The sequence below is a fragment of the Talaromyces marneffei genome, chromosome 7 (genome assembly GCF_009556855.1).
Source record: "Talaromyces marneffei chromosome 7, complete sequence".
Classification (NCBI taxonomy): Eukaryota; Fungi; Ascomycota; class Eurotiomycetes; order Eurotiales; family Trichocomaceae; genus Talaromyces; species Talaromyces marneffei.
The window spans coordinates 1,936,240-1,961,860 of NC_072354.1; the positions used below are offsets into that span (position 1 = coordinate 1,936,240).

Sequence of the window (25,621 nt, forward strand, 5' to 3'; positions counted from 1 at the left end):
AGAGAAGGCGGGCCGGTCGAACATAAAGAATTGGAAGCTGCGGATGCAAATATTCTTAGAAACACAAGATTGCTGGGATGTGGTTGAATTGACGGAGAAATACCAGAAGGACCCTGAGAAGGTTCAGGCCTTGTTTGCGAAGAAAGGGTGGAAATCAGCCAATGGGAGAGCGAAGCTGTATATTCTAGGGAATATTAAGCAGGACGATATCTCGACCGTTAGGGATTGCAAGCTAAGTGGTGAGATGTGGGCTTATATTCGGAAGAAGTACGAGCGGAAGACTCACGTTGATATTATGATGGCGATTCAAAGGATAGTGGATTGGAAGAAGTCTGCGGAGGCAAGTATAGAAGATTCGCTACAGCAATTGGAACAGCTGGAGGCTGAATTGCGAGATGTAAGCGATGGTCAGATCAAGCTAGGAGAGCTGATGATTCTGAATTTCTTCTTAAGAGGACTCCCGAAGGACTATGAAACAATCACTTACGCCATTATGGGAAGTGAAACAATAACTCGAGAGAATGTACTGTCGCGACTACAGGTGCAGGAAGGCATTCTTGGTCAGAAAGAGAAAGTTATTGAATCTGCCAATCGAATCAGAGGATTGAAATGCTGGAATTGTGGGAAGGAAGGGCATAGAATGAGTGAATGCCCAGAACCACGAAGCAAGTCTGATTCGGATGAGACTGGGAAGCAGTCTATAAGGAAGAAATCGGACCACCGAGGCAGGAAAAACCATAGACGTGGACGTGGAGCTAGGGAAGGCTCAGGCAAAGACAAAACGCAGGTTAAAGGCAAGAAGAAGCCTTACCGCGGATCGGCTAGGAAAGCTGATTATGACTCTGATTCCGATGCTGGATCAACGACTGAGGATAGCGATGGTGAACGGGCTGCCAGGGTTGAGATGGTCTCCCCGGATGAGCAGGCCCTAGTCGCAAGAAGCAATGGTAAACGGGATGTTAGGATTGAGGAATCCTTGGAGCATGCCCTAGTTGCGAAGCAGGTCCTAGTCGAGAAGAGCGATGGTCAACAGGCTGTTAGGATTAGGCAAGAATCCTTGGAACAGGCCTTAGTCGCAAGAAGCAATGGTAAACGGGATGTTAGGATTGAGGAATCCTTGGAGCATGCCCTAGTTGCAAAGATCAGTGAAGAGCATGCGGAACTGATTGATGAGTCAGTTAAGCGAGTGAGGGATACTCGTTGGGTAATTGATGGTGGTGCAACATGTCATTGCACTGGAGATATCAAATGTTTTGAGAGTTTGGATCGCAGGTATAAAGGCCGATTGGGAACAGTGAGCAAAAGTACCAAAATTGATGGAAAAGGGTTGGCTGTTATACCATTAGAGAATGGTCACTGTGCAAGAATTCGCGATGTTATGTATGTCCCTGGGATGAAGGGAATCTATTATCAACCCAAATGTTGCATGTTGATGGAATATACAATTCTCATGAGGAGAATGGGTATCGATTCTACCGGGAGGACCGGAAGACATTGGCAACGGGTTATAATATTGGACGGACAAGCTATCTAGGTACAGTAAGGTATCAAGATGCTTTGTTAACAAAATCGCAAGGCCAAAATAGGGAATTTATGGCATTCTTGGCACAAGAGAAGCAACCAGACTGGGAATTACTACATCGGCGCTTTGGTCATGCTGGAGAACGCAGGATGCGTAGACTAGCAAAGCGATTAGGGATAACATTTAAAGACTCAAAGGATTGTGAAGTGTGTATCCAAGCAAAGAGTGTTAAACAACAGAATAGGAATGCAGTTCCTAAGACAAAGAAACCGTTGGAAAGAGTCTCAGTGGATTTCTGGGGACCATACAGGAAAGGCGAAGGTAAAGAGGCTTACTACCTGTCAATTACGGATGATGCTACTCGATTCTCGTGGATTCACATTACTGATAATCGACGGTTGGAGACCGTCCAGAGAATATTGTCTCGATGGATGAGGAGACAAGAAAGGGAGCTAGGGGTGTTCCTAGTTAACATTCGACTCGACAATGCTAAGGAATTCGTTGCATTGAAACCTTGGGCAGAAGATCTGGGGATAGATCTTGAATTTACAGAGTTTTATATACCAGCGCAGAATGGTGTTGCAGAGCGGTTGAACCGCTTATTACTAGAAATTGCGAGATCCCTGATGATAGGGATGAATATTCCAAAGGTGTATTGGCCATATGCACTTGAAATGGCTAACTTTATTAGGAACAGGACTGTATTCCTGAAGGGGAGTAAGAAATCACCTTACGAGGCTTTATTTGGTGAAGAATGGAAGCTTTCAAAGTTCCGAGTCCCCTTTTGCAAGGTTTGGTTTCATATTAAAACAGACGATAAGCTCGAACCTAGAGCAAAGGAAGGGACATTAGTGGGCTTTACAAAGAGCTCAAGTCAATATGTCATTCTCGATCGCCAAGACAGGGAGCATAAGGTGACCAATCCCATCTTTATGGAAGACGAATATGGGTTCTTGAGTAAGGAATCTGGGGAACGTGGTGAAATTGAGACGTCACAACAGAAACCTTTTACGATTGGACAATCTATTGGACCTATGATCGAATTCCAATCCAACAAGGGCGCTGAGATTCCAACACAAGTTGATATTGAGAATGAGATATCTCATGATTTAATTCCGGAAGTCCGCACAACTGATGAGTTGATTCCAGAAACCCCTACAAATCATACATCAATTCCGGAATCATCTACGAATCCGGAACGTATATCAATTGAATCAGAATCTACACTCGCGCCAACCACTACTCTCCGTCGAACTGACCGAGTTCGAAAACCCACGCAGGCTGTTCTTGAATCTGCAGCAACTGAGGCAATATATAGACGAAAAAGCCGGCAAGGAAGACGTCAAGAAGCACGGGAGGCGAGTAAGGATACTACTTCTCGCACATCTCTTGCACGGGAGGCTCGTCTTCAGGAAGTTGCAAATCTAGCAGTTGCAATTGAGCTGCTATTAGGAGACGATGATGAATTTGCTTATAATGCTGTTAAAACTGAAGGGGAGATCCCTATACCACAAACATATGAAGAGGCAGTGAATGACCCAAAATTTGGCTCTCAGTGGCGAAAGGCGGTTGAACTTGAAATCCGGAATCTAATTCGATTTGGAACATGGCGTTTTGTCAAGAGACCAGATCACAAAGCTGTGATATCCTGCAAATGGGTATTCGATATCAAATATCAAGCAGATGGGCGTATCGAACGATTTAAAGCACGTCTAGTTGCCAGGGGATTCTCACAACAGGAAGGACTTGATTTCGAAGACACCTTTGCCCCGGTTATACGCTTGGAGAGCTTACGAGTACTATTTGCTATTGCAGCAATGTATGGACTTACGGCACACTTGTTAGATGCAACAAATGCTTTTGTGGGCTCAAAGCTAGACAAGCAAATCTATATGGAAGTTCCAAAGGGCTTACCGAAGAGCCTACAGCCAAGAAAGGATGAAGTATGCGAATTACTTCAATCTCTATATGGGCTTCGACAATCTGCAAACCTTTGGTGTCATAAAGTCAAGAAATTTGTCACTTCTATTGGATTCAAGCCATCAACCGCGGATCCTGGTACCTTCATCAATGAACGAGGGACGATTATTGCTTTATATGTGGACGATATCCTGGTTTTCAGCAAGAATGAGAAAGCAATCGAATTGACCAAGGAAAAGCTCAAAGAATTCCATCCAATGAAGGATTCCGGACGAGTCAACAAGATCCTAGGAATCCGAATTACATGGTTAGACGGATCTATTCGTCTAGATCAGGAATTCTATACTATACGAATCCTGGAGGAATTTGACATGTTGGAATCAAAGCCACAGATGCTACCATTGAGTCCTAATCTCAATCTAGATGAGGATTCACCTAAGCTATCTCATGAGGCTCATTCTCAATTCCGACATGCTATTGGTCGACTAACCTATCTCGCTGGAGGAACTCGACCAGACATTCAAAGGACAGTTAATCGATTGAGTCAACATCTAGTTGAACCAAAGGAGATCCATTTCAAGGCAATAAAACATCTTCTTCGCTACCTTCGAGGCACAACTAATTACGCAATTTCTTATTTGAAGGGGAGCAAGGATAAGAAGCTGGTTGGTTATACTGATGCCGCATATGGCAATGCATCAAACCTACGTTCAACAACGGGTTATATCTTTATGCTAGCTGGAGGTCCTATATGTTGGTCAAGTCGCAAGCAGCCAATTACTGCGACATCTTCATCCGAGGCTGAATATATTGCTGCGGCTGATTCAGCAAAGCAAGTAATATGGCTACGTCATTTTCTATATTCAATTCGGAAACCGGAAACTTATAAAAATGGGCCAATACCTCTTTATATTGACAACACCTCGGCGTTAAAGCTAGCTGGGAACCCTGTGATGCACAGCCGGAGCAAGCATATCATGATACGATATCATGTCATCAGAGATTTCATTGAACGTGATGAAATCAAGCCTATCCATATTCCTGGAGATCAAATGCTTGCGGATAGCCTCACTAAGGCAGTCAATCCGAAGATATTGAAGTGGTTTGTACAAGAGCTACGGCTACGAGATTAGGAGAATTGAATCTTTGAACCATAACGTTCAAGATCATTAGATTGTCAGAACGAGCGTTCAACACCCTCGAATTTTGATTTATTGTTATTTTCATTCATAATTTTCATTCTTTGGATATTGAACGAAGGGGAGTGTTAAGACATCACGTGACTACTAGTGATTCCGAAGCTAATATAGTTTACCCCTAAGTTAGATAGACTCTAGTTAATAACAAAAAAAAAGAAGAACGTGGAGAACGCTCCATTAAGAATCATCATCCCCCGAAGGGAAGCGTACAGCTGATATATCTACTACTGCTCACGATCCTTGGCACCCGGCTCTTCACCAAGAGTTCCTTTACATAACTCGTACGGGCACCCGGCTGTATGGGGGATCTCTTCTATCTTAGTTACGTTTAAGACTTCCAGACACCAGTTCGACTATTGTTACTTTGTTTACTCAAGTTACTTTATCTTCTGCGACTCAAGGAACCTTTGTGTGGTTCAACCAAGCCTAGCGTACCTCGACACAACACTGTTTAACTAAGGTGGATCCAGGTCCGTGACAGCTGCCGCTTATACTACCGCTGACGCCGCTGCTTACGCTACTGCTTACCCTATATTCACTCTGACAGATACAATCCGTGGATTTAGCATATTCTCACTATCCTAAATCTGAAAGCCGCGTTTAAATCCTATATCGAGCTTGCCACTGTGGAATTCACCAGCATAATCCGTCATGTGATTAACAAAACTTAGGGGTAGGGGTAGGGTTAACCAGTTAACTAAGTTGTCTATACAGCGCTCCCAGCGCAGAGGCTTTCTAGAGAGTAGTGAATAGCTGCGAACGATATTCACATATACGTTACCCTAAGAATCGTACCCTGCTCCTATCCCCGTACTACTACGCCTTAGTAAAACCTCCCTCACATATAGGATAGAAATTATAAGTCAACATAGTAGCCACTTCTAGACAAAGATCACCCTTGACAGGCAAACTTGCTTCTAAAAATATACTTACAGCCAACCAAGTCCTTAACAAATCCTTAAATAAGTCAATGATACCCTGATCAAGTTGGAATATTTACTCCTCAATCCTGGGGTTGAGAATTCTTAACCACCAGCCTACTATAGTGCTAATGAGCCCTATTTAATACGTAACTTAGCCTATAGGATAAGATAATATATTTTATCAGGCTTGGTCCATTCTATAGTTCCTGTACCTAATTACGTACTCTAGTAAGTAGATATTGTACCTAATTACGTATTCTAGAAAGGAGATCATGTACATGATTACGTACTCTAGAAAGGAGATCATGTACATGACTACGTACTCTAGTGAGTAAAAGCCCTTTCAGAGTTTATATTCGTATAGAGCCTCAGCTGGTAGATGATATTAGAGGTAGGCTAGCATATTATCAGCGTGGTATAGTGCCTTCTTAGGGTATATATAAGGCTTTATATCTATCCTCTCTTACTCTTAAAAGCTCTACGAGCAACTATAGCACGATATAAATAATAGTACACCTATTAACTAATTACCATGAAGTTCTTACCCTCTCTCGTCGTCCTCGGTCTTTCTACCCAGGCTCTTGCGAGCTCTTACGTCGATTATGTTACTAAGGACCAGCATGGTCTTACTGTTTATGAGATGGTCATAAATATCATTAACACCACTACCTCAGACTTCAATACCCGGATTCAGAGTTACCAGGGTGGTGATCTCAGCAGCATTCTCGAAGGCTGTAATCAAGTTACCCAAATAATGAAGCTTGGGGCTACGATACTCGATCAGCAAACAACGAAACCCCTTACCAATAATGAGTGGCTTAGCCTCCTCTCACATATGGAGAAAAAGGGTGGTTTAGAAGATATGTTGAAAATGGCTATAAATACTCTTATCCTGAAGAAGTCACTTATTCTTGATTCTGGTTTGGGTTCTAAGCTTGGGTTAGCGCTTTACAGTCAGCAGATGGCTTCTATAGACCTCGGTGCTAAGTTCTTTGAGAAGACCCCCCCAGGAAAGGTCGAAGATTTCAGAGAACACTGGTTTAAGAACATCATGTGGGTCATCGGGCGAGGTGTTGATACCTTTGATAAATCTACCCATCACGCGACAATACCTACCTTACCCCCTAGAGGTGCTATGGCGACTAGTAATTCGCCTGCTATCCCTACTTTTACTGATGCTGCTAGTGCTAACTAGGTTAGCAGTGCGACTAGCCCTACCCGCTATTCCTTTCTAATTCAAAGGAATTGGTTATTCTTGATAGTCTGAATCTGTCTGATAGAGTTGTTTCTGCTAGGTGTCAAGATAATTCAGTATATTATTTATAAAAGATTGACTATCCTTTTTAGCAGGCTATTTGATCAGCGAAGTAAAGAATAGTGTTAAGACATCACGTGACTACTAGTGATTCCGAAGCTAATATAGTTTACCCCTAAGTTAGATAGACTCTAGTTAATAACAAAAAAAGAAGAACGTGGAGAACGCTCCATTAAGAATCATCATCCCCCGAAGGGAAGCGTACAGCTGATATATCTACTACTGCTCACGATCCTTGGCACCCGGCTCTTCACCAAGAGTTCCTTTACAGTGTTCTCTCTGTCTGTCTGAATACATCAGGTTCCAAAGCCGGGTTTTTATAGACATCTGGTGAGCTGGTTTTATCGAATCCGGCATGTAGGGTTGACATCATTTGTGACCTATCATGAGGGGTAAAATTGGGGGCTATAAAGTAGAGCTTCTGATTGACTGCCTCATTTGACTGCCTCTGGATATCCGGATTATCTGACAGATCCCGTCGGGATCGTCAATTTGCGTCCGTGCGCACCCTATAACCCTAGAATTGTTTAAGGCTAGGGTTGTCGCGTGAAACCTGTTGGAAGCCTGCTAATATGACCGAGGCTAATCTCAAAACGGTCAGGACTTTCAGCCAATAAGAGGCTGTAAAATGTATATTAGCATCTTGGCAAATACCCACGATAAAGGGGAAAGAACGAGTAAAAAAAAAAGGGCGACGTGGGGGCCCAACATAGTCAACAACAAGGACACATCGACTCACATATCAATTTTGTATGGTAACCTATGTTACCCGTTTACTAGCATATACGTGGATTCCAACAATTAAGAGTCTGATACCTTTATCGAGAAAAATTGAGGTTATTGACACGGGATTCATTGAACGACATGTTATCCAAGCAGATCAGCAAACCTGCCACCGAGCAGACCCTCACCGGCCCTAACGACTGGGAAAGATGGGAAAAGATATTCCTTTCCAAGATAGAGCAGAAGGATCTTATGGGATATCTCACCGGAGAAAGGGAACTGCCTACGAGGCCCGAGATGACGGTGATACCACCAACTCCCCCGTCAATCGAAGCATTGCGAGAAAGGAATCGTACCACAAATCGAGACCGAGAACGAAGCACACAGACCGAAGGAGACCAGGCTTCACAGGATGAAGCTATTTCCACCGGTCCAGCAACCTCAGCGGAGAAAGCAGCTCTCAAGCTGTGGAAGGATGAATATTCGCTAGAGCTATCTCACTTCAACACGCTGATGACGTATTACCGAACGCAAGAGAGCCGATATGAAGCCGAACGGAAGAAAATTGACGACATTATACAATGGATGCAGACGTCGGTTAGTAACGATATCAAGGATGCGTGCTTCGGGGTAGGGATAGACGTACGAACCGGATATCAAAACTTGAAGCAATTCTTTGGACGTACGGCCATGACGATTGCTCATCAAATAGGACAAGAATATAGAATGCATATGAAGGAATTTCAAACCTGGCCAAAGGATATCAATTCTTGGGTAACCCAGTGGATGTCTATCATGCAACGTGGAAAGCAATATAACCTCACATTTGCGAAGGATGTAGTCAATTGGACTAAGGATTTCTTTGACGCCTTTTATAAAGCTGATCCGGCGTGGGTAACCGTGCTACGAACAACGTATAGCGACCGGATTGAAGCCGGGAATATCACATATAACGACTTCGCTAAGCAGGTGCAAGAGCAAGATCGCACCAGGCCCAAAGTGACAGCGAAGAGAGGCTTCCAACGAGGAGCCTTTAACGCAAATCAACAACAAGACGGCGCCTCGGACGAAGATAATAACAACGAGAACGAGAATAACACCCGCAGCGAGAGCTACAGAGGAAAAGGCCACCGAGGTGGTAATCGAGGAGGAAAACGAGGCAACAAGAACTATCAACCAGCTCGCGCAAGCAGCGGTCCTGCTTGTATCAGATGCGGTATGACGCATCCTGTTATTCACTGCTTCTATCTCTTTCCTTTCCTCGCTCCAAAAGGGTGGATACCGAACGAGACGAGGGCAGCCATTGTCGAAAGGAATATGCGAGATAAAAGGATTTGTGAAGAAGTTGAAGATTTACGGAAGAAATTCGCGTCAACTCAATTCCAGATCGTTGAGCGAAGAAGCAAGGAAAGCAAGGAAGAAGAATCGCTTATATGACTCGATCGAGAAGTCGGGCATCTTGACGAAGATAAAGCTAGCTTTTATATATCAACAACGGCCTTATTTACTGCTACAAGCTACGTTTTACACTGGTCAACTATCCTCGACTCCGGTTCTACAATTCACGTTTTCCACGATATCAACCGCTTCGAGAAATATCGAAAAGCGAGACCCGGCGACTATCTCTTAGCCGGTAATTCGAAGGTAAGAATTGAAGGCTACGGTGAGGTGGTTATACACCTAAAAGGCCCAAATGAGAAGAGCAGTCCGATACGGTTATATAACGTTGCTTATTGCAAAGATTTTGCAACCAACCTGGTGTCCATGCAGTCGCTTTGGAAGATGGGATATTATTGGGATCAACGCCCAACACACAACTGCATACGCAGAAACGACGGCCGATTCGTGGGCTCAATTCAGCCCCAGTATGGCCAATTCGTACTTGAATATAGGAAAGAAAGGGCGCGTGGTACAGTGTTGAGCGCACACAAAGAATCAAACTCTTGGACCCCGAGGCCTCCACGTAAAGCAGATATCCAACGCTGGCACCTACGGCTCGGTCACCCAGGACCTCAGGCCCTTGAGCACCTCTCCAGCGCATCTCGAGGAGTGCGAGTAACGGGCATATCACCGAAGTCAAATCTTACAAAAGGAGAAGGTATAAAAACGGTCGAATGCGATGCCTGCGCTACCGCCAAGATGAAGCGTCAAATCAGACGAGAGCCCCGAGAAAAGCCTAGTAAACCCGGTGAACGTTTAGCAATCGATTTCCACGATTTTGAAAGCAGCACCTCTGGATATAGCTCTACAATGCTCGTTACGGATCGTTACTCGGGATACATTTGGGATTATAACCTCACGGACCGCACCGGCGAGACAATCAGGGCAGCTCTTGCAGATTTGTTGCCAAAACTAGACGCCTAATATGGGTTAGTCCCATGGGTTATTGAGTGCGATAATGAGATATATATGAACCGACCGCTAGTGAAGGAATATCTCGAAAGCTTCTTTATACGACTTGAGCCTTCACCTCCGTATACACAAGCATTAAACGGCGCAGCTGAACGCTCAGGGGGTGTAATCAAGGATAAAGGAAGAAGCATGGCTGCAAGTGGAAAAATTCCTCACGATTTGTGGCCAGAAATCAATCGCGCTGCAGTCTATCTTTTCAATCGCACCCCAAGGTACGAATCGAACTGGAAAACGCCATACGAGGTTTTTCACACCTATCTTGCGCTTCAAAATGGCAAAGTTTTTGAAGATATGAAGCCAAATCAAGCACATCTGAGAGTCTACGGTTGCAAGGCCTATTCGCTTACAACAAAATATATGAAGAAAGAAAAGAGGCTTCAAAGATATCACCCCAAGGCCTGGATAGGCTATCTAGTTGGATATGACTCTACGAATATCTTCCGGATATGGAACCCGAAACTAGGAGTCGTCGTCAGTGCGCGTGACGTTATTTTCAACGAAGATGAAGTTTTTGATGGAAATTTGGATAAGCTTCGCAATGACCTTGCTACCACTACAATTGATGAGATTGCTGAATTACTTAATAGTGTCCATATTCAAAATGATAAGCTTCAAAGTGCTACGGTTGGAGGACCTTCCTGGACGCAGGAAGACGAGCCCAACTCGTATAACAATGAAGAGAGCCTCGAGCCCCGGTTAACCACTGGAGATGCCCAAAATGAGGATATCAACCTACGGGTTGAAGGAAGAGGACCACCCGGTGCGCCGTCTGCAGCGGATATCGACGCCGAAGTCCCCTTCCAAGATAGAGCTCCCGAATCAGGTCAGAGCCTATCTCATGCTCCCGCTACAGGTTTGAGCCAAAATGAAGCTCCCGCTACAGGTCAGAGCGTATATAGAGCTCCCGAATCAGGTCAGAGCCTATCTCCAGCTCCCGCTACAGGTCAGAGCTTAGAGAAGGATATTATTTATCCAACACCACCGGACTCACCTCCGGCGGTGCTTATAAGCGCTACGATACAGAATCCGGTTAAAGATGAATTGAATAGAATCAATTATCTTGATTCGGGCTGTAGAGAAGCCGTTGCGTGGGAAGCAGCGTTTACCGCAGGCACCTCTCACAAGATATACGGATCACTTAATGGAAAGCCCTTCAACCGTTCATCCTTGAGACGTGCCTTATGCTCGACAACTGGCTTACAGTCTTTCTTTATGGGTAAGAGGCCTGCAGCTAGTACGCGTATAAAGGACGTTCTGGAAAGCGGAAAGGAGCTCATTAATTTACACCGGAATATGTTACCCGCGCCTCCAAAGGGGCATGGAGAGTTAAAAACTCATGAACTTGGAGCACTATTCTCAGAGGCTGAGAAGGAACACTTACGCAGCCACCAACCCACCAAATCGTGGTCAAAGGTGCCATATTCTTATGCAAAAGGAAGGCAGGTGCTTGACTGCATGTGGGTTTACGTTTACAAATTTGACAAGCATGGGAGGCTCCTTAAGTGCAAGGCGCGCCTAGTCGTACGTGGGGATCAACAAGTTGGCCTCAACCAAGGTGATACGTACGCTGCAACGCTTGCTGCAAGGTCATTCCGCACCTTTATGGCTATCGCCGCTCGCTTCGATTTGGAAATGGCTCAATATGATGCCGTGAATGCCTTCGTTCATGCCCCGATTCAAGAAACGGTATTTATGAGGATACCTCCGGGATATCGGCATCTTTACCCAGGAACGATTTTGAAGCTAAATAAAGCGCTATACGGCCTACGGACGTCGCCCTTACAATGGCAGAGAACGTTGACTGAGTCGTTACAAAAACTAGGCTTCAAATCCGTGCCTCATGAGCCGTGCTGCATGATAAAGAGTGGGATATTGATTTTCTTTTACGTGGACGATATCGTCCTCGCTTATAAGAAGGATAAAGAGAAAGAAGCGAGAAGCCTTATGAATAATTTGAAAAAGGAATACACCATTACTGGAGGAGAAGAGCTCCAATGGTTTTTAGGAATCCGCGTTATAAGAGACCGCGAGAAGAAGCTCATATGGCTAAGTCAAGCTTCATATATTGATAAGATTGCAAAGCTTGCTGACACGTTCCCAATTCATGATACACCAATGGCAAAAGATGAGCTTCTTCCCTATACAGGACGAGCAAGTCATGCTACTATTCACAGTTATCAACGCAAAGTCGGATCTCTAATGTACGCCGCCGTCAGTACGCGCCTCGATATTGCCTTCGCCGTATCCCGGTTATCTCGTTTCCTCACAAACCCGTCACCTACACACCACCGAGCCGCAGACCGAGTATTGTTATATCTCCAAAGCTACCGGCACCTTGCTCTTCAACTCGGGGGTGGGGATGGATTCGTGGTTGCTAGTGACGCCTCATTCGCCGATAATACCCTCGATCGCAAGAGCTCTCAGGCGTACGTGATGACGCTGTATGGAGGAATAACAGGGTGGCAAGCGAATAAACAAAATACGGTTACAACATCAACTACAGAGGCAGAATTGTTAGCGCTATCTCAGGCAGCAAAAGAAGGCATGTACGTTATGCACCTACTGAAGGAATTGGACGTCAAATTGGAGACCCCCCGACTGCATCTCGAATGCGATAATAAGCAGACAATAAGCCTCATTGAGAAGGATATCGTCACCCTGAAAACGAAGCTTCGCCACGTGGATATTCACCACCACTGGCTACGGGAACAATTCCAGGAAGGACGCGTAGAGCTCACCTACGTGCCTACAAAGAAGATGATTGCAAATGGCCTCACAAAGGCGCTACCGAAAGGAGAATTTGACGCGTTTTTGGAGCAGATAAAGATGACTGATATATCAAGATATCTCCACGAGCAAAAGGAGGATACGCAGGAAGTTGATATGGGCACCGTGCTCAATTGCTTGCAGATATGAGGCCTTTTCCAACACCGAAGCACTCTTTCCTTTATACGGTTTATCCCACTGGGTTTACATATCAAGGTTTTAACGAGGCTTCCAGGCACGTATTAGGCTTCACCAAAAAGATATCAATATCCACAAAAAAGGATGCCCGTACGGAATATCAACTATATTTGAGGTATATGAGGCTATTCGCAGATATCTGGTCAGCCTGCCTGCGGTGCGGCTGAGGGGGTGTGTTGGAAGCCTGCTAATATGACCGAGGCTAATCTCAAAACGGTCAGGACTTTCAGCCAATAAGAGGCTGTAAAATGTATATTAGCATCTTGGCAAATACCCACGATAAAGGGGAAAGAACGAGTAAAAAAAAAGGGCGACGTGGGGGCCCAACATAGTCAACAACAAGGACACATCGACTCACATATCAATTTTGTATGGTAACCTATGTTACCCGTTTACTAGCATATACGTGGATTCCAACAAAACCGCGTCCCTCCAAATCCCTGAATCAAGTCCGTGCCCGCGTGTAGATCGCATATTGATCTATTGATTCCTGGATTAATCGATCTCAGCTTCACTGAAAACCATAACCAGTTTAATCATTCTTTGATCATACGTATCTATGAAGACATCCAACTTCTTGAATATTATTCAATGACCGCCACCCCCGCTATACTGCCTCAATGGCGTGATCTTCCCGTGTACTGGGACTGGAACTTTCGGCTGCTCATTTGCGAGTCCTGTGGATTTGCCCTAGGTCCTAACCAAGCGAGCAGTCACTTCTGGGAGAAACACCAGGTTTCTGTCGAGCAACGGCACGGTCTAACTGAGTACCTGCGTCAGCATGACTTTCAAGAGCCTGCCAGCGTCGCTCCCCGACCACGAGGGGCCTCAGAACACCCGGCACTGCGGACCTACAATGGCCTGGCTTGCCGCCTATGCGAGACGTACTACACTATAAACCTAGACAATCTCTTAAAGCATCTTCGACATCAGCATCCCGACCGGCCTCGGTCCTCGCGTCGGGCGGTGGATCAACTTTATGACGACGTGTACCTGCAGACGTGGAACCGTCAACCATATTGGATTATCAGTCGCGGCGGTCGTACGCTGCGGTTGGCCCAGGAACGCTCCACCTACGATCATCTGCAGGCTTTACAGGAGCGGGAACGGACCCGGCACGCTGCAATCCAGGCCGCCACCGTATAAGATAGCGGTATAGCCACACGCTCCTTCGAGAGCCTACATCCTTGGATAGAACGCACTGGCTGGGAGCAAACCTACGATGGGTTACATCGCGATCTCCTACGGCGATTGACCGAGATGCCTCTTCCATATAACCGCCGTCAGGATCATCAGCTATGGTCTTCCCCCGGGGAGGCAGATCTCATGAGTCCAGCTGCAGATGAGCAGGTGATCTGGCGCATTGTGCATGCGGTAGACTCCATGTTGGATCGCTGCGAAGAGACCATGCAGCATACTAGTCGACCTATCCTGTGCTGGCTGCGCACCTTTCAACCGAGCCCCTGTTATCTCAAGCCCTTTGTCTTTCTAGCTCGGTCCACGAGCACATCGCGGTATCGGCGGATCTGGAAACGGTTCATGGTCTTTCTCTTCCGCTGCTTTCGGCTAGGTGCGGAGGTCTGCCGTACACGACTCCGAATCAAATTTCGGCGTAAACAGTAGGACGTTATCTGCTCGATATGGACCCTTGCTAGTGATTGCAGCGTCAGCTCCTCACTTGGACCCGAACCCTTACATCTGAGGTCCCGTCGATCCTTATGGTGGGATGACCATGTCGACTCGATGAGTGGTTCTGATGCAGCCGGTGAATCCAGTGAAGATGATCTTGACGAGGAATAGGACCAGCCAGATGACACTGAGAGCGATAGTGAAGATGCGACTACGGACGACCTCGACGACAAAGCTCGCAATGGAGCGGGAGCAGCAGAGTCGACCGACCATTTAAGTACTGATTTACTGCCTCCTCCCAGCTTAGAAAAGCTCTTCCAGTTGAATATCATATTTCTTATAGAAGAGTTCACGGATGGGCAGCCGTCATCCAGCCTACTTGTGTACTTTAGCGGAATCTTGGGATTCTCACCCGATGCCCAGTCCTTCCAGCCTGCAAAGTCCTTCACCCCTCATCTATCCACACTCATCTATATCCAACGGCTGTTGTTCTTAGAGTATGCGCTACCATACCGCGACTACCCAACGATTGGGTGGAATCGTCGACCCCGTCGTCACCACCTCAACCGCCTTAACCCGATTCGCCGTCGATACATGATTGCTGGGGCTTTGACACCCCTCGTAGAGTTCCAGAGCCTGCAAGATTATGGGCGCACAATCGCCCGGACTGATCCACCCTCTTTTTTATTATAGTGGAGTGAGGATGGCCAGACGGTCTCATTCAGTGGTGGCGAGCTACATATGGCGACGTTTCGGCGGCTTGCGTGGTACTTTCTAGACGAGGTGGAAACCCTCTGTCAGGAACTACTACTGGATTACTATCCATCTATTGATCTAGGCAGTGTACAAGATAATCTGACCAACCTTAGCCGCGGGTTTTCATTTGTACAACATCCTAAGAACCGGTTAATGGATGCATATTTAGAGCTAGCTAACCGGGCATGCATATATCGACAACATCATCTGTTCCATAATGGTCAATGGAACCGGCAATCAATCTATAAGTATATTGATCGAGATAAGCGACTTCGGAAACTGCTGATGGGAGTCCTTTATACTACCAGTGGTCAGGTTCCTCGGATCCCTGAGCTTTCTAGTCTTGAATGTGTCAATGGACCTTCTACTGAACGTAGATTCTATATCTAGAATAGCTCTATGATCTATCTGACCCGTCACCACAAGGTAAAACGGTCGACGAATCGCGAATTTTTTGTGGTGCGTTTCTTGCCGGCTCGAGGCGGACGGCTCCTCTATCAATATCTAGTGTATATCCGCCCTTTTATACAAATGTTGAAGGATGAGATGACTGGGCTAGAAATCCAAGCTCGTGAAGAGTATAAGGGGTCCTATATCTTCTGTCCTAAATGGCACGGTCCACCCTGGACGTCGTCTCAGTTTTTAAGAATTCTGAACGACGCGACGGAGCAGGCCTGGAAGCAACGAGTCACTACTCAACACTATCGCCAATTAGTAATTGGGATCACGGAAAAGCATGTCAGGGAGATCTTTGAACCATTCAATCGGCATGACGATCGGACGATGGCCGCAGATCTCAACATAGTATTTGCGTGGTAGGGCAGTCATCGCCTAGTGTAGCGAAATCATACCTACGGTCTGGACGGTGCTTTCCCCAACCAGCTACAACCTGCTCTACTTCGAGTGTATAAGTGGGCATCTACACGATGGCATGAATTCCTTGGTTTAGCGAGTAAACATCTGCAATCTAAGTGCTCTGCAAATAAAGCGCCATCAGCACCGCCAGAGCTATATATCTCAAGCCGCGTTGGGAAGTCATCCCCTGGCCTACTAGATGGCCAGACAACAGAGAGTCCCCCCGTCCTAACGCTATCCAAGGATGGGCGCCCCGAGAATCCGTCTCAGAAATACTATCCAATTTCTCTACTATCCAATTCCTGGACTACAAGACGGAAAATCCCATAGTTAACCTCACCCCAACAGCTGAGTGAACCTATTAATCATGGTTCCTCAGACCTACTGACAAGGCGGCGACTGCCGTGGTTACCTTCATCCTCACCAGAGACTTAGTTATCCGCCGGCAGTCCACCAGCCACTCCTAATGGCTAGAGTCATACCGCTAATATCTATTCCAGTTAGTACAGAAGTCAGGGCCAGAAACGAATTGCGTGTGAAATGGTTAACGAACGTGACGCCGTCCGTCCAAGATTCTCACATGATTATGCTTCATCTAAGTCTATATATACGATACCAGATGGTTTTACGCTGCATCTAGGCGACTTCGCTAAAAATAGACCCCTAGCACCATGCAGCAACTCTAAACTAAGCTGCTACCCATCTTGTCGTGAGGCGCTCGAGTATCTTCAGACAATCCATGGCGAAGTGCGTCAAAAAATTCGTAGTGTTTACATCCCTAATAATCTGATAGCTATCGACGATGTAGACAATGTCGGTTACATAGAACCTCTACTATCGTTTCTCAGAACTCAATTTGATCTGGATTACGTCAGCCTAGAAGTGCCTGATGACTTGCAGTTTGCTTGTGATGAAGGTCAATATTCCTATTACTCTTGGAAAATAGCTGAGGGATTGATCGACTGCTTTAAACAAGGCGAGCTGCGTATGCTCTAGTTTGTCCACCCTTGACAGTATATGATAGCATCTTAAAGTCTGAGCGTGTTTACCTTCTACAATATTTATATAGGGATTGAAGACATCGTCCTGCCGGGGTGTGAAGAGATCTTATGGGATATCCGGTGTCGCTCGTGGAAGTTTCCGCCTACTGAAAAAGCCCCCTGTTGGAAAGAAGATGTGCGAGATATCTGGTTGTAGGCTGGCTACCACCTCGACATCGATGAGCAGAGAAAGATAGGAGAGGGAACAGTGATCAGACTGTGTTATGTATAGGTGAACGGCAGTCATGAACGCCCATTTCAGGTTCGGGTTTAGTTTTTATTAATAGAAATCCAGAGTAGAAGCTACGTTATCCATTTAGCATTTGCCAAGTAATCTTACTAAAAGATGTAGGCCATAAGGGAAACATAGAGAAAGAGAATTAATGATAATCATTGAGAATTACCAATATATATACTAGTTGGTGGGTAGAGTTTGCAGTCCCATTCACAACCTATTCCAGTTATCATGGAGACTATAGATCAAGAACTTGATATATCGAATATTATAATTTTCATATTAGGGTTAGGGATTAGATTTAGATAACCCAACTTGAATGAACAGGATCAATAGGTTATATATAGGCCCATGGTCCAACATGGCACCCTATAACCGCACTTGTTAGGTGTTGGCTTATCCCGGTCCTAGATCAGCTCAATAGGATTGGGGAAAGGGCAATCCGACTGCCCTACAATCTGAAGCAAAAGGAACAATGATTGTTATTCCTATAATTCTGCTTGCCTCCCCCGAAACAGTGCTCCGGGGGTAAGGCATGTATATAAGCACATACAATACGCGTTCTGGAGTATGTTCACTCCGTTCCGGAGTATGTCTACTCCATTCCAGAGCGCGTACGGTGTGGTGATAGTTACTCCAGCGCCGGGGTACGAATTGACGTTCCGACAATCACCATACATAATCCTTGCTTGAAATATCCTAGATATCTCTATCTATTGACAACAACTAGATATGAAGCTAGGCACAAAGCTGTATAAAGCTCTAAACTATTATACTATTCATTGTATTATGTAGCTGTCTTTACTGCTATAAACCATTATCCATATATATACATACATCGATATATATCTAGACTAGATAGAGTTCTATAATTTGATGTTTAAGCAACTTACGGATTTCCCTATCGCCATAAGTTGTGAGTGTTGAGACGGTGTATAGGCTAGTCTAGATAATGGTTAGAGCAGATATATTGTAAAGCCCGATATGGAGCTTAGGCGGGTGGATCGATAGATCAGATGTGGGATTGGGTTACGGAACACTTGTAGTAGCGACTACTGTAGTAAATGTATGGAGGAATCTACCAAGAACGTTCGGAGCAACCAAGTAAGATTGTACGAGAATAATCGCTTGCCCTTTCAAAGTCTTGATCAGGGCTTCGCTCTATATACACAGATCAGGCACCGGTTAGGTGCCGATTAGGAAACTAGGCTGGAGATCGAGAGTCTCTCAGATCGCGCGCTTGCCGCCATTATTCTAAGGCCGCTAGCCACGTATAATCCTGATTCCTAAGGCGCCGCCGCGGACACCTTAGATCGCTGGCAACAACCCAGTACGCTCACTGATTGGCCACAGCGATCTGGCGATGGAGTCAGTCATCACATATATATCTTGTTAGCTATAATAGTGGATATTAATATAGATTTTCAACTTAATATCAGTGGTCGACAAGACTTTTATTACTAGAACAAAGAAAGTAGAAGCATGCTTCTAGATAATTTTATTTAGATTAGATGCTTATTAATGCACTTAATTATCCCGTTCGAAGGTGAATAATGGTAGGTTATAGGTTCAATTATAGGCTAGTCGGGTTCAGGTTCAAGCTGCGGGAGGAAAGAAGATTGTGGGGCAGGCTGTAGTGGGTCCGTAGTGGGTCCGCACTAAGAGATCAATATCAAAGCTTAATTTCTACGATTTATCACGGTAACTATTTCCTATTATTTCTCGACGATTTCTGGACCATTTTTGAAGATTTTTGCACCGTTTTGATTGCAATTTGACGCTGTAACTAACCCTAACCAAAATAGCTGATTGTATGACAGCGACATACAATCAGGGTTCGGGTTAGGGTTGACTTTTTACTAACAACGTTTTTGCGTCATACAATCAGACATCACCATCGTCATACAATCAACTTTTTAACCCTATCCAAGATATGTAATTGTCGGCAAGTTGATGACAATTAGGGTTCAGGTTAGGGTTATTTTTTTACTAACAAAAATCTAGGGTTCTGAGGTAGCTAACAATTAGCGTAAAAGGTAGCTGACAATTAGCTTTTTCCAGGCGTTTCCTATGAAACTTGGACCATACATTATTTGATCATTTATTTATAAATCCCTGTATTTTTTATTATGATTCACCCAGCAGATAAGCTATAAAAGTATTGTAAAGCTGGTGAGTTTCACCGTTTAATACTTTTGTTGGGGTATATCGGAAGCCACTCCGTCGTTCAAATAAGAGATGGCCCGTGCCCAGTTCAAGGGGCAGTGTTTACGAATCCATTCCACCACTCGCTCCCACAACAAAGTTTGGATAACTACATTATATATTTCACCGCCATTGCCACAACAAAGTTTGGATCATTATATTAATAAATGTTGGTTTAGCTATAATCCGTATCACGAAGCATAGATTAGGGAGCAAGGGCGGTCCAACAGCCCTACGTGGTGAGCCTGCTTATAAGCATAAATATTCAATTATAAACGACTGCCTCCCCGAAACCGTAGGGGCATGGGGGTGCCTAGTGAGCTATATACGAGGTTGCTCCGGGGGCGCTAGGGATATAGTAATCCCGCTCCGTACGTACATGTCGGTTCTGCGCCGGGGGTGTAGAAGCGCCGAATCATGAGATCAATATTCCGACAATAAATATTTCACCGCCATTCGCAGTATGACGAATTCGAATCCATTCCAGAATGCATATTTTGAGCGGTTGGTAGATTTCCCCGTTGTAATCTGCCGTCAATGCCAGTATGGTGTATGGCCAAGCCAGATTGAAGGTCATTTACAGCATGCCCACCATTATATATCGCCGGTGATCCGGATTCAACTTGGAGACGAGGTCCGTGGCTGGCCCGAGATTGCCATAGATCCCATCGAGTTGGATATTCCACCCATCCGAAGCCAGGCTATCCCCCAGCTGATCGGTCCATTAGACGGTTGGCAGTGCCAATTATCACCGGGATCATGTTTATATGTATGCCCCAGTATCAGTACCATGCGGCAACATTGGTTCAAACAACATGGTTGGAGCCGGACCTCCCACGTCGGTCATCCGACTCGATCCACCATGCAGACCATCCAGGAGCAGCAGGAACAGGCGTGTCGACGGGTTTCATGCCAGCGAATCTTCCCCCGGAAGACCGGGTCCCAGTATTTCGCCATTATCGATGAAGAAGAGGACTCCGATCCCATTCCCACCACACCTGGATCCACGATTTGGGAACAAGCCAGCCGGCAGTACGCCGAGTACGAGAAGCAAGCCGCGGAGCGGATTCAACAGGGCCATGTGGATGAAGCCAATCCGTGGCTCCGTCGGACGGGCTGGGTGCCGTATTTGCACTCATTTTCCAGCACCCAGCTGTTGGAATATATCGACATGCCCGCCATGGATGACGCCGTGAACCACTCCCCCGTGGCCGATCTCGACGAACAGGCCATCCAGGCCATATGGACGGCCATGGGCCAGGTGGGACAGATCAGCCAGCAGTCCGTCATCCACACCGGCGTGTTCGTGCGCATGGAAGCCATCCGGACCGAACGGCATCAAACCCGGTACCAGCCACTGGAGGCGTATCAGGATCCGGAGACCATGACGGAGCGCGTTCGTCCATGGCAGCGGATGTTGACGAGAGGCATCCCCCATATCGATTCACCCAACGACAACACGCCGCGTGGAATCGACTGGTGCAGGTTGCTCGTCCCCGGATCCCACCCCGGAGTTCGGGACGGTCGATGGTCTTGCAACCTGGACAGCGGCGTCCATGGGAGCTGAGCCCATCCCCTGGATCCAGCGAGTCGTCCGGCTCCGACGACGAATCATTCACCGACGACGATGAGATGGACGAGGAGATCCACCATGACCCCGAGCTGGAGAGCTCCATTCCAGCGGGCTCCATCCCGGAGAGCTCCATCCCACCGTTGACCCCCATCCAGCGGGCGTGTTTGGACTTTTGCATCGAGCTGTTGAACCAGCGTGTGGTACACCGGGAATACGACTGCGCATTGGTGTGTGCCATGGCCGTGTTGGGCGTTCGCGATCGAGGTGGATGGCGGACCCCGGAGGATTACCCGCCCATTTTGTCCAAAGTGATCAAACTGGCCCGGTTCATGGTGGTCCGGAAAGCCATGGAACTGGCGGAGAACGAGGACGACGCTGAACCCGCCAGTTCCGTGCAGGAGAACGACTGGGACAGTGCGTACGGAGGATCCCCATCCCCCCGTGCCACTCCATCCAAGAAAGGGTGTTTGCAGTGGGTGACGCAGATGATGGACCGGTTCATGGTGCGTGGATCCCAGAGCCCAATGCAGTGGATGTTGGATTTACGGACGTATGGGTTGAAGATCCATTACAACACCACCACGGAGGGCCATGTGACGTGGCAGAATAGTGATGAGCTGTTATATAAAGATGTCAAATTTACAATGCGGCAGTTCCGTGGCATGGTCGACCACACGGTGCGGGATGCACGGCGGATCTTGATGGAGGATTTGCTGCAATGCACCCCCAATCAGGTGCCAGTGATTCCATGGGATCAGCTGTATGACAACCCGTTCAATGAGGATCCCCAATGGAGTTTTGTGCAGGATCCGCGGACCCCATGGCCCATCGATGGCACCGGCTAGCTATGGCAGCATATCCAGGATCATCCCCCATTATGCCGTCGATTGATCCAGGCCGACGGCCACGGCATTCAGCCCATCCGCTGGCAGGTATTCCACCGACGGATCAGCACGTTTTTGGAGAAGCTGCTGGCGGCGGTCCAATTCACATGGGGCCAACCCGCTCGTGCCCCGGAGTTGTTGAGCATTCGACATGAGAATAGCCACGTTGGTGGGATCCGGAACATGTTCATTGAGGACGGCATGGTGGTATTGGTGGCGCGGTATCATAAAGGATATCAGGTGAGTGGCGACGTCAAGATCATCCATCGATATTTACCACGAGAGGTGGGTGAGCTCCTGGTATGGTATTTATGGCTGGTATTGCCATTTCAACGGCGCATCGACGCGTGGATGCATCAGCGGGAGGACATCAATCCCCATATCTGGGCCTCCGCGCCGTGGGAACCCACATGGACCTCGGAACGGGTGCGGCGGATATTACAACGGGAGAGCACTGTGGGATTGTCCGGGCAGACATTGAATATTGCATCGTACCGTGAGATTGCCATTGCAATCAGCCGCCGATATATGCGAGCAGAACGGGCATTTGTTCGCCGTGACCCCCATTCCACCACGGAGGATGATTTGCATGAGGATGAGGCCCAGATCATGGCCCGGATGATGGATGAGCAGGCTGGACACAGCCCCCACGTGGCGGGAGCTGTATATGCGCGGGAAACCACCGAACGAGCTGGCGAAGTGGCCGATCGACGACAACGATTCCGGCAAAGCAGCCAGGAATGGCACCAGTTTTTAGGATTTGCATCCGCCATCCAATCACTGCGTTCCCGCATGATCACCCCATTCCAGGACACGGCCCAGGCTAGTCAGATCGAGCGATGGAGCCATACCCGAGCCATGGATCTCGACGAGTCATTACAGCAGATGATGGGACCATCCGCCACGTTTCGTGGGACCCAGAAAGCCGTGATTCAGTCCATCGTCCAGCGGCAGAGTCCCATTGTCGCCATCATGCCCACGGGCGCGGGGAAGAGTTTATTGTTCATGTTGCCCGCATGGATGAGTCATGGGGGCACCACCATTGTGGTCGTTCCATTGGTGGCATTACGTGCCGATCTCCAACAACGATGCCAGACCTTGGGCATCTCCTGTGTGGAATGGGATTCGCGACGTCCCGTCGATGGAGCATCGATTGTATTGGTGACGCCGGAATCCGCGGTGAGCGAGACATTCCAGACCTTTATTAACCGGAAGCAGTGGACCAAGGAGCTGGACCGCATTGTGATCGACGAATGCCACATCATATTACAGGAAGGATACCAGTTCCGGAAGCAGATGGCGCAGCTGGGTGCATTGGTCCGCGCGGAGACCCAACTCGTGTTATTAACCGCCACCTTGCCCCGTGAAAGCGAAGCATTGTTATGCCAGCGGATGTATTTAGATTCCCCAACGATCCAGTGGTTCCGCGGCCGGACCAGCCGGACCAACGTGGCATATCAAGTGATCGAGATTGGCGCTGGTGAGCCATCTTGTGATATGAGCGAGCTGATGATTACGTGGATTCAGCAGCGAGTTCAGCAGCTCCACGAGGGGAAAGTGGTCATATATACCAATACCATTGCCACCGTCCAGCAGATTGCGCACCAACTGCAATGTCCGGCATATTACAGCCAGGCGGTGGATAAAAAGGGGATGTTAGCATTATTCCAGAAGCAGAATCCCGGGGTGATGGTCGCCACGAGTGCATTGGGGATGGGGATTGACATTCCCGACATCCGGCTGGTGATCCACGTGGGCCGGACGCGGTCATTGTTGGATTATGGACAGGAAAGTGGACGAGCTGGACGTGATGGGGATGCCAGCCAGGCAATCATGTTAATTGATGGTCACGGACGGGGTTGGGATGATCCCCCCACGGTGGATTCGCGGGTGCAGGAATACATTGGTGGTGGTCGTCGACGGCGGGCATTAGATATATATTTGGACGGGACGGTGGATGGATATACACGGCAGCAGTGTGAGGATGGTGAGGCGATGTGTGACCGGTGTCAGAGTATTATAGATCCCGATCCCGCCAGTCCGAATGCCAGTCCCAATCGCTGGCTTATTGCCCGCCAGAATAACAGACAGGAAGCCAGTGATTCGGCCAGTGATTCGGCCAGTGATTCGGCCAGTGATTCGGCCAGTGATCCAGCCAGTGATCCAGCCAGTGATCCAGCCAGTGATCCAGCCAGTGATCCAGCCAGTCATTCAGCCAGTCATTCAGCCAGTCATTCAGCCATCCATGACAGACCAAACGGCTGCCCAAAGAACCGCCCAAGGACCAGCCATTTCACCAGTCCCAACAGCCACCATATCGCCATTCCCACACCATCACCCGGTCCACGCAAACGCGCCATTTCCCACCATTCCATCCCCCCCATGGCCAAACGTCGGGCCCATCCCATATTCCCGTCGACGGCATATTACCAGGGGCCCATGCAACGACAGACGCAGCACGCGGAGGCGGATGGACAGGAAATCGAGTCCATCCGGGAACCGTTTGACCGGTGGGCCGGGCAATGTCGATTATGCGGGATGACAGGGCAACCAGCGCACCATAGGATTGGCAATTGTCCCCATCCACAGGCACAGATTGCGCAGTCATGGATGGACCAGGTGATCGAACAGGTGGTCCATCAGCCACGGGGGGCCGGACGGCGAGGGTATGAGGCATATGCGGCATGTTTTGGATGCCATTCCCCGCAGTGGATTTGCCAACAGTGGCAGAGCAACGGCTACGGTGGTTACCAGAAGACGCACGAGCGGTGTCAATATCCCCATGTGGCGATTCCGATCATGGGACAGTTATTGCATGGACCGCAGCGGCATTCAATCCGTGTAGCATGGCAACAGCGAATGCAGGCCCAGTTCCCCGGGGTGGACATTGACGATGAGCGAGGGTTGATTGGACATTTCCAACGGCGATTTGGGCGACGTGGTGAGGAGCGCAGCGGATTGGTGGTAGAGATGAATTGGATGTGTGAATTTATCGAGCGGGAATTCCCCGCGTGAGGTTATATATATTTATATCCCCATTCCATCAATACCCCCCAACATATATGATATATCATCATATCCAGCAACGTTGAGGCCATTACAATGATTAAGAATTGTATATATATATCACCGTTCATAGAGGAAATTGATCATCTCCATCCACAACGCATCACGATGATATTATTCAGATTATTGATCATGAGCAAGATATATTCGAAGATTATAACTGTTATATCCAGATTCAGGACTAGATTTAGATCAGGGTTCAGGATCAGATTTCGATTATGGTTAGGGATCAGGATCAGATTTGGATCAGGGTTCGGGATTGAATTTCGATTATGGTTAGAGATCGGATTTATATATAGAGATATACATTGGCGCCATTACCCAAGTTGTATATCAAGAAAGCCAACTTACATATAAAGGATTGACCCCATAACCCAACATGTATATTAAGGATTCAATA

The 25,621-nt window shown here is 47.3% G+C and overlaps 6 protein-coding genes across 6 annotated transcripts; all 6 read left to right on the top strand.

The window, feature by feature from the left end:
* Window positions 1-6,096: 6,096 nt before the first annotated feature.
* EYB26_009351 (uncharacterized protein) lies at window positions 6,097-6,759 on the top strand (the record flags this gene model as incomplete). Its single annotated transcript, XM_054268601.1, has 1 exon — window positions 6,097-6,759. One exon carries the CDS (start codon window positions 6,097-6,099, stop codon window positions 6,757-6,759), a length of 663 nt encoding a protein of 220 aa, XP_054124576.1.
* Window positions 6,760-7,743: 984 nt separating this feature from the next.
* EYB26_009352 (uncharacterized protein) lies at window positions 7,744-9,039 on the top strand (the record flags this gene model as incomplete). The annotated part of the gene is made up of 1 exon (XM_054268602.1): window positions 7,744-9,039. The coding sequence occupies one exon, from the start codon at window positions 7,744-7,746 to the stop codon at window positions 9,037-9,039; it is 1,296 nt and encodes a 431-aa protein (XP_054124577.1).
* A 972-nt stretch (window positions 9,040-10,011) lies between these two features.
* On the top strand, window positions 10,012-12,930 carry EYB26_009353 (uncharacterized protein; the record flags this gene model as incomplete). Its single annotated transcript, XM_054268603.1, has 1 exon — window positions 10,012-12,930. The coding sequence occupies one exon, from the start codon at window positions 10,012-10,014 to the stop codon at window positions 12,928-12,930; it is 2,919 nt and encodes a 972-aa protein (XP_054124578.1).
* Window positions 12,931-13,569: 639 nt separating this feature from the next.
* Window positions 13,570-14,124, top strand: EYB26_009354 (uncharacterized protein; the record flags this gene model as incomplete). Its single annotated transcript, XM_054268604.1, has 1 exon — window positions 13,570-14,124. The coding sequence occupies one exon, from the start codon at window positions 13,570-13,572 to the stop codon at window positions 14,122-14,124; it is 555 nt and encodes a 184-aa protein (XP_054124579.1).
* Window positions 14,125-14,238: 114 nt separating this feature from the next.
* Window positions 14,239-15,300, top strand: EYB26_009355 (uncharacterized protein; the record flags this gene model as incomplete). Its single annotated transcript, XM_054268605.1, has 2 exons — window positions 14,239-14,556; window positions 14,779-15,300. The coding sequence occupies 2 exons, from the start codon at window positions 14,239-14,241 to the stop codon at window positions 15,298-15,300; spliced, it is 840 nt and encodes a 279-aa protein (XP_054124580.1).
* Window positions 15,301-20,161: 4,861 nt separating this feature from the next.
* On the top strand, window positions 20,162-25,170 carry EYB26_009356 (uncharacterized protein; the record flags this gene model as incomplete). The annotated part of the gene is made up of 3 exons (XM_054268606.1): window positions 20,162-21,094; window positions 21,184-22,071; window positions 22,117-25,170. 3 exons carry the CDS (start codon window positions 20,162-20,164, stop codon window positions 25,168-25,170), a joined length of 4,875 nt encoding a protein of 1,624 aa, XP_054124581.1.
* Window positions 25,171-25,621: the final 451 nt, after the last annotated feature.